Source organism: Sciurus carolinensis, chromosome X, assembly GCF_902686445.1.
Source record: "Sciurus carolinensis chromosome X, mSciCar1.2, whole genome shotgun sequence".
Lineage (NCBI taxonomy): Eukaryota > Metazoa > Chordata > Mammalia > Rodentia > Sciuridae > Sciurus > Sciurus carolinensis.
This window is the reverse complement of record NC_062232.1, coordinates 104,101,176-104,110,285: the sequence shown is the minus strand read 5'-3', so window position 1 is coordinate 104,110,285 and position 9,110 is coordinate 104,101,176. Positions and strand designations below refer to the sequence as shown.

At 43.8% G+C, this 9,110-nt stretch overlaps 1 protein-coding gene across 1 annotated transcript; it reads right to left on the bottom strand.

The window, feature by feature from the left end:
* Positions 1-2,705: 2,705 nt before the first annotated feature.
* Tex13d (TEX13 family member D) lies at positions 2,706-4,565 on the bottom strand. Its single transcript, XM_047535309.1, has one exon. It carries the CDS (start codon positions 4,563-4,565, stop codon positions 2,706-2,708), a length of 1,860 nt encoding a protein of 619 aa, XP_047391265.1.
* Positions 4,566-9,110: the final 4,545 nt, after the last annotated feature.

Genomic DNA, 9,110 nt, shown 5'->3' with positions numbered 1-9,110 from the left:
TTGCTTTGAAAAAGGTCATCCCTGAAAGACTGTATAATCATATTAAAATATATAAAAGCTACACATAGTCTATTTTCATATAGACCTAAATGTGTACCAATGAATAGCAGAGTCTGTTTTGAAGCCATAAAAGAAGCAATTATAGTGAGATCTAGAATGACCTGCAAGTACATGAAAATAGATTATGCTGGAACATTCCCAAGTCTCATCTGTGTCCTATATTCCAAAAATTTTAAGGAACTATCTATAAATATGAATATTACAAAATCTTCCCCAACACAGACAACCTAGCTTTGGGTTTGATGTCCATGTTGAATCCCTTCCTCTCCAATGCTCCCCTCCCAAGTAACCAAGACCCCCCAATAATCATAAACACTTAGGGAAGTGAACGTGCTGGTGAGGCAAGGTCTCTTTTGTTCTCTGTCCCCATTCCTGTCCCTAAACCAATGAGGTAGCCAGTCTCTACTCCCCTTAGCTTCATGTAATATTTGTTCTGAACAGCCTACAGCATGGCTGCTTCCCAGAATCATAAGCACCTTAATAAGGTTATATATAGGAGGGGACAGTGCCTTGGAGGGCAGAAAGGCAGGAGGGAAATTTCTGCTCATGAGATATCAGGGGACCTGGGGGAAACACGGCCTCAGGGAAATGGCTTCTCCATACACTGAGGAAAGCTGGACCCCAGGCTTCAGGGTTCCAGACTAGGCAGAAGCATCCTCCCAACCTAAGCTCCCTTTATGCCCACCATGCCCCACCAGCCTTGGAGCAGCAGATATGCCCACCTTCAAGGGATCATGTAAACTTGGATAGTGAAGACCCCAAAAAGTTACTTCCAATTATTGGTGACTGGCAAGAAGGGGCAATGAGATTGAAATTCCCTTCGCCTCACTGAGATGGAGGGAAGGATTTAATCTGCCATCTCTGAGCAAAACTGCCTCACGCGCCCTCCCACTATATTCCCCCATGACACACACTACACAGAATACACATGATAGAAGTGTAAACTCTTTATTGCTAGTTATAATCAGAAAACCCCCAACAATGGTTAATGTTGACGAGCTGGGCAGGATCTCCAAGGGAGCTTTGGGAAACCTTTTGTTCATACTGAAGGTAGATCTCACCTCCCATCCCCTAGGTAGAGCCCTGGCTCCTCCTTGCCTTGCAGCTATCTTGGGGAAGCAAAGAGCTGGCAGATAACACACCCAGTGGAAGGCAAAGGGCCCAAGGGCATTCTGGAATGCTAGCCCTGATTCAGTCATATTTTTAACCAAATTAGTTCTCCCAAGAGAAGTACTATTCATACAAAGAGCAGTGGCCCAGGTGACTATCTTTGGAATGCATTTTGTTCTTCACTGTTGGATGGAAAGGTACTTGAGATGTGGGCAGCCTGAAAGGCTAGAATGTGTAGTCAACATTCCCCAACCACTGTCTGTTTTCAAGACAGCCCAGTGATCTTTCAGGTGGATTGCAAGGCAGCCAGGAAAATGGCTGGCCCACACTTTCATTAGGACACCTTGCAGGTATTTGCCACTGCTCATTTTATCTCCCTTGTGACCAAGGAGATGAGTAGCTTGGTCACTCAAGTCCTCTATCCCCAGAATACAAAATGATCTGACTCTTATCTCAATTGGCTTTTTCCAAGGCTATACTACATGCTAGGCAAAAAAGACATTCCTGATCTACATTATATCTCAAATTACATTCTTTCCTGTCATGTAAACAACAGAAAAAGATTATCCTGTAGGCACCAGATAATATCAGACTAACAAATACTAAGTATTTGTTCCAACTAACAAATACTAAGCAGTTAATAGCATTTTAAGTTAAATGAAATTAATCAACTTGCTGCCATATATAGATTTTAACACTTCAATCCCCTGCCAAACTCTTGCAAGTTAATTCCTTGTCCCAATGGAGAAATTAATTTCTAACAAAACTATTTTGTTCTTCCATTGTCCACCTAATGAGTACCAAGGCATCTCTTCTTTGATTTCCTCTCTTCTCAGCTCCAGCCAGGGGTGGTGAAGTATGGGTACATCAAAACAAAGGTGTTATTTCTTTCAGCTCCGGTGAGATCTTCTTGTGGGACAGATTCAGCTTCTTCAGCAACAAATAAGTTCAGTTGGATTAAGACAAAATCAGGACCTCACCTATAAAACTTAAAAACCACAAAGAAGCAAACATGAACACTACAGTAGTTTTCAATGGGACAAGAGTGTTTTTAAGAAAAAGTGGTTTCTAAAATTCAACACAGCTTATAACTCTCTAACCATAAGGCTGTTCCCAAATATATGGCATTTTCAGGAAAAGGGGGTTAAGAAGAAAACAGAAAGAAGGAGGTGCATGGGGAAAGTCTTCATAACCAGTTTCTCCAGGATGTCAACCACTTCATAACAGCCATCAAGAAGCCACTACCTGCAAAATTTAAATGCAATTAGGAGAAATTTCCAATTTAAAGAGTGTTATTCAATAGTCTCTCTTTGTTGAAGTAAATGAATGAAATAATGTAAATAGCTACATATGTGTCCACAATGAAAAAAAGTAGTTAATCTGTATAATGGGATAACAGGTTACTTTACTTGATTTTCTCTATAATTTTGATTTTAAATTGTCTGTGAAGTTACTTTTTGGTCAGAAACCAGGGGTGTGTCTTAGGAAATTGGTTTTTCTTTAAAGCGATTCCAGTCTTACTTACCTTCCTGAAATCAGTGAATTTGTCCTGTGTTGACACCTCCACCCTCAACTGGCACACAGGCTTCCTTGCATTTGTAACAAATTGTGCGCCATGAAAAATTCATCGCTTTACACCATAGGCAGATCCAATTCTCTTGACTGTAGCGTGATGCATACTTCTCCTGATGGTAGGAACCCAAGGCTCTTCTACCTTGTGGTTGCTTGGCCTTGTGCTGTTTCCTTGGGCTTTCTCTCATAGCTTGACTCCAGCTTTCCCACACAGTGGTTTTCCGGGGCCTCTCTGCACCTTCTTCCAGACTGTATCTTCTGTTCAACCTTGGGAGTGTTATCCTCTGGACTCTCTCTGGATATTGTTCTTCCTGGTTGTGGCTCACACTAAATCCAAGGGGTGCCATTCCCTGGAACCTCTCTGAACCTTCTTCCTGGCAGTGGCTTCTGCTGTGCTCCAGGGAATATATTCCCTCTGACATCTGTTGATCTTCTTCTTGGCTGTGGTGCCCATTTTCTTCAACTAGGTATGTTACCTGGGACATTTGTGGACTTTTTTCCTGGCTGTGGTTACCTATGTCAACCAGGGGGACCATCCCCTGAGGACTTTGTGGACCTTCTTGGCTATGGGTCCCTCTGTCTCCCAGGGAGACCAATCCCTGGGGTATTTCCGAACCTTCTTCCTGGATGTGACTCCCTCTGTTCACCAGGGGGTTCATCCCTTGAAACTGCTCTGGTCCTTCCTGTTGGCTGTGGCACACACTGTCCCCAGAAGCAGGCATTCCCTGGGACCTTTGTGGACCTTCTTCTGCATTGTGCTTCCCAGAATTGACCATGGAAAGTGTCCCCTGATGCCTCAGTGGGCCTCCTTCCTGGCTATAGTTCCCCATGTTGACCAGGGGAGGCGTCACCTGGGGTCTCTCTAGACCTGCTTGACTGAGGCTTCTGTTGTCCCCTAGGACAGACTCCTGAAGGTTCACAGGACCTTCTGCCTGGACATAGTATCTCTGGTCACTCAGAGGGGCCATTTCATTCTGGAAGCCCCCTGCAACCCAGGGACCAGGTGGATAGATCCCCACAGGTGGCATGTGAAGTGGGACTACTCCTGCTTCTGCTTCCATGACTACTGCAGGTGTTGGAGGTGGCAAGTACGGGAATCCCACTGGTAATGGTGGCTGGAAAGGGATTGGGTACGGCAATGGGATCTGCAGAGGGGGTTGCATGGGCGGGGCCCAGGGACTCGGGTGTCCCGGCACATAAAGGACAGTTGTCGGAGCTGGTGTTGGAGCCTCGAAACACACCCTGTCGTTTCTCCCTATGGCCCCCACTTCTCTCTGCTGCTCTGCATTCAGGGGCCAAACTGCAGGGCCAAATTGATCGGCTCGCAGCCCAGGAACTATAGCATGGACCAGGGGGGTAACCTGTGTCAACCCTTCAACCTGGAACAGCCTCCCACGCAGCATATCACACTCATTCGTTGCCTGCTGCAAGGCAGCCCGGGTGAAGAGCAACTGTGTAACCACTTCATCACGCTCCTCACGCAGCTGCTGCAACTCGGAAGCCAAAGCCCAGCAAGCCGCCTCGCGCTCCTCCACCTGATCCTGCAGCCGACGGACCCGACGCCCCTGCTGCTCCCGCTGCCTCGCCACCACTCGCACGCCCAGGGCCAGGGCGCTCCAGGTGCACGCCCTCTTGAGGGCACGAGGCACCTGCGGGTCCATCACAACAGTGCGAAGCCGGTCCTCCACCTCGTTCCAGGGACGAGAGCGAAAGGCCATGTAGAACTCTGGGCCACCTCCGTTCATGAGGACTTCATTATTAATGAATCGGATCACCTCGTTGTGTCGGAAGCCACTGGCATGGTCCCCAAATTCCACTGCCATGGCTGCTGCGGCCTAGTAGAGCGACCGCTCCCCCGAGCCCGGCCGCTGCCACTTCCGCCCGCTCCCGGGTAGGCTGCAGCCACCAACGCGCTCTCCCCAACACGTCCTCCTCAGTCCTCCTTCAGTCTCTGCCCAGTCCTGGCCGAGTCCGGCCTCCTCCTCCCTCAACCCCCACACTCTCCCCCTCACGAAGAACAAAGCTGATCCTCTCACCACGCCAACCTCTGCGCCGCAAGGACGTCGTGACACGTCACAGAGAGAAGCTCTGAGTCATGCCGCAAGGCCTGCTGGGACTAGCCTCCCTCCGCACAGCACCACCTACTGGAAGAACAGGCAAAGTGGCTGAGGTAGGAATTGCAGTGAGCCAATAGCAGGTGTTTATAAGAGCTTAGGAAAATATCCAGTACCAGGAAATGATACATAGCCAGGTGTCAAAGTTGAATAGATGAATGTATGAGGACTGCTTTAGTCTCAGCTCCATCTCTTTGTACTCTTGGTTACTACTTCAAACCTCCTATTGGGTCAGCCATGCTCTCTGCACACTTCCTTCCTCATCCTGAGCAGATGAACTTAGAATTCCTGTGATCAAGAAAATCAGGTGATTGAGCCATGACATCCCTGAGCCCTTGTCTGTAAATTCATTCCTATCTTTATCTGGTCAACTCTGACCTCAGATGGTATTTGTCTTTTTTTTAGACTAAATGTTCCTCCTATGAACTGGACCTTCCCTAGTAGAAATACAAAAGGGAGACTTCCAGCCTAAACTAGGCTGGAATCCAAGCAAAGAAATAAAGCACATGGTAAAGGTAACTATATAGAATAACACAAAAGAGAGTATTAACTCATTTTTAGAATGTAACTCCTCTTTAATATATGATTTTAAAAACTACTGCATTAAACAATATAAATATACGCTGGATATATAATATATAAATATGTAATCTATGACAATAACAACATTGAAGGGGGTGGAACTATATCAGAGCAAAGTTTTTGATAGGTTTTTCAAATTAAGTTGGCATTACTCTGGACCATATTCTTATAATTAACATTATAATTGTAATTCCCAGGGTAACTACTAAGAAAATTTAATGTATATATATTTATATACATGTAAATATACATATTACATATACATAAAAGGAGCTGAGAAGGGAATCAAAATTGTATACTATAAAAATTTAGGGGGGTTGGGGCTGTAGCTCAGTGGCAGAGCACTTGACTAGCATGCATGTGGTGCTGGGTTCAATCTTTAGCACCATATAAAAATAAACAAATAAAATAAAGTCTTCCTGTCCATGTAAAACTACAAAATAATTTTTTTAAATTAATGAAACACAAAAAAGTCAGTAATGGAGAAAATGGAGAGGAGAAGACATGACATATTAAAATTCAAATAGCAAAATGTCAGAAGTTGTTCCTATCAGTGAGTATATCAAATGTGAATAAATTTTAAAAGGCAAAGATTAGAAGGATGGATAACTAAAAAAAAGTTCCAAATATATTTCATCCACAAGAGACTAATTTTAGACCCAAAGACACAAATAGGTGTAAAGTAAATGGGTGGAAAAGGTTATTCCATGCAAATAATCAATTATAATCTATTGAGAACTACAGTACCTCTACAAATAAAGTAGGCTTTAACACAAAAATTGTTAGATAGAAGGGGATATTAAAATGGTTACTCTTATGAGTAAGATATAAGTTATAAACAGAAGATTATATAATATTTAAAATGATAATCTATCAATAAAATATATCAGTTATAAACATGCATCTAACAGCAAAGTCCCAAAATATATGCAAAATGGGCAGACTATGGAGAGATATAACAGTTCTACAATAATAGGTGGTGATTCCATTATCCCACTTTTAATAATAGATAGAAGGACTTACCAAAATATCAGTAGGGAAATATGAGACGTGAACACTGTTACAGTGTGGATCTGGAATGTCTTCCAGTAGTTCATATGTTGAAGGCTTGTTCCCCATTTTAGCAATGTCTAGAGGTGGGGCTTTTGGAAAGTGATCAGATAAGAACTCTGACCTCATCAGTGCTTTAATCTATTGATAGCTAAATGAACTACTAGGAAGTGGTGGAAACTTTAGGCAGGTGGGGCATGGTTGGAGGAGGTAGGTCTCTGGGAGCATGCCCTTGGAGACTATATCTTGTCCTCGGCTCCTTTCTCTCTCTGCTTCCCAGCTAACATAAGCTGAGTAGCTTTTCTTCACCAGGCTCCTTGACCATATTATGCCTCACCTCAGGTCCCAAGTGATGGAGCCATCTGACCATTGGCTGAAACTTCTGAAACCACAGGTGAAAATAAATCTTTTCTCCTCTATGTTGTTTTTCTTGGGTATTTGTCACAGCAACAAAAAGCTAACACAGAAGTGAATACAGAGAAGGTATACTATTGTGCCTATACCTGACCATGTGGTTCAGAAGCCTTTGGAACTCCTTTACAGGAGGAATTTAGAAAAGTTTAGAGATGCAGGCTAGATAAGTCAGAGAATGTTGTAAACAGAGTTTAAATGGGCAATGCTGGCATGATTTTAGAAGACCTGAATGGTGATAGGAATGTAAATAGCAAAGACTGTACTCGTAGGGTTTTAGATGGGAACAAGGACTCTATTGGGAATTGAACAAGAGGTCATTTGTGTTACATTCTGGCAAAGAATTTGTCTTTATTTTGTCCATGCCCTAAGACTGTGTGAGGATGATTATTTTTTCATGAGGATGAGTTTAAACCTGACAGGACACTTCACCCGGCAGAGGAAATATCAAGGCACTACAGCAGTCAGCTGGTTGTATAGGTATTGCTGGCTGCCTTCAGCCAGGTTTACCGTGATAATCATGAGCAAAAAGCATAGGAGAAAGATTCGAAGCTGCTTTTATGCAGATTGGTTCAATAACTGCACTAAAATTGGGGCCAAGAAAAGTGTGTGGTGTCTGAGAAGATTAGCACCATTAAACAGAAATAAGCACTTTGCACTGAGAAGTAGGAAAGATGACTTAAGGGCATCTCAGGAGTAAGCAAGACCCCCACCATCTCAGGCACAAAGGTATAAAAGTGAGAACTCGTTTGAAAGATTTTGCTTTGAGGAAAGAATGTTGAAGTGCCTTGCTTCCATAGGGCTCCCTAGGAAGCTGTTTCCCCAGGCTTCATTTCACCATAACAGGTTCCCAGGTACTCTGAGGCCACTACAGCCATGATCCAAGAGGGCCCAGTTATTGCTCTGCTGGTGGCAAGCCTTGGCATCATCCACATGGTGCTGATTTGGCAGGCATGAGGAAAGCAAGAATCAAGGGGTCATGGAGGCTTGCACCAAGATTTCAAATGAAGGTAATCTAGGCCAGGCAGCATATCCCAGGGTTGGAATACCTGCAAGCAACCCCTGAGAGGGTGATGTGTAGAGCAATGAGAGTGAAGCCACAATTGCAGTGGAGGCCCCCAGGAAGTTAGCGATGCCAGGAGTATGGAAACATCTGCTGAAGAAAGCTATGGGCAGCAAGCAGTCATCCCAAGAGAGAGAACATGTGGACTGCAATCAAAAAGGTCAAGCCCTTTGGGACCCACATCCTGCCATCATGAGCCTTGGATACAGGACATGGGGCTACAGGACTTAATGTTTACCCTGGTGCATTTCAGTCTTGCTTTGGTCCATCCTTCTTTTCTATACCACTATTCCTCCCTTCTGGAATGAGAATGTTTACCCCAGGCCATTGTATGTTTGGAAACATACAATTTGCTTTTTGATTTTTACAGGGACTCAGAACTTAAAGTGACCTGAGTCTCAGAGCAGACTTTGGACTACAACTTTTGTGCAATGCTAGAACTATTAAGACTACAAGGACTCTTGGAGATTGACTGAATTTTGCTTTATGAGATGGGCATGAGCTTTTAGAGTATGGAAGAGAATGTTATAATTTGCATCTGGAATGTTCCCCAAAAGCTCATGTGTTGAAGGCTTATTCCCCAATGAAGCACTATTCAGAAGTTTTGGGAATTGATTGGATCATGAGGCTTTGACCTCATCTGTGGATTAATCCATTGATAGCTGAACAGACTACTGAAAGCTGGTAGAAACTATTGGCAGCCAGAGCATGCTTGGAGGAAGTAGGTCACTGGGGGCATGCTCTTATGGAACATATCTTATCCTTGGTTCCTCTTCTCTTTCTGCTTCTTGGCTGCCACAAGCTGAGCAGATTTCCTATGCCATGCCCTTCCAAAATGATATTTCTGCCTTGGAGCCAGCTTGCCATAGACTGAAACCATGAGCTAAAAATAGATCTTCCCTCCTCTATATTGTTTTTCTCAGGAATTTATCACAGTGATGAAAAGCTAACTAACACAAACATCATAAAACAAATAGACCTAATAGACATCTATAAAATAGTCAAACCCAAACAGGAAGCTACATTTTCTTCTCAAGGGAGTATGAAAGATTCCAGAATGGACCGTATATTGGGCCACAAAACAAGCTTCAATTTTTAAACTTGAAGAGATTGAAACCATACTATGTCCTCTGACCACAACAGAATGA

Coding starts and splice junctions, on each gene's coding strand:
- Tex13d (XM_047535309.1), bottom strand. CDS start 4,565: ATGGCAGTGGAATTTGGGGACCATGCCAGTGGCTTCCGACACAACGAG.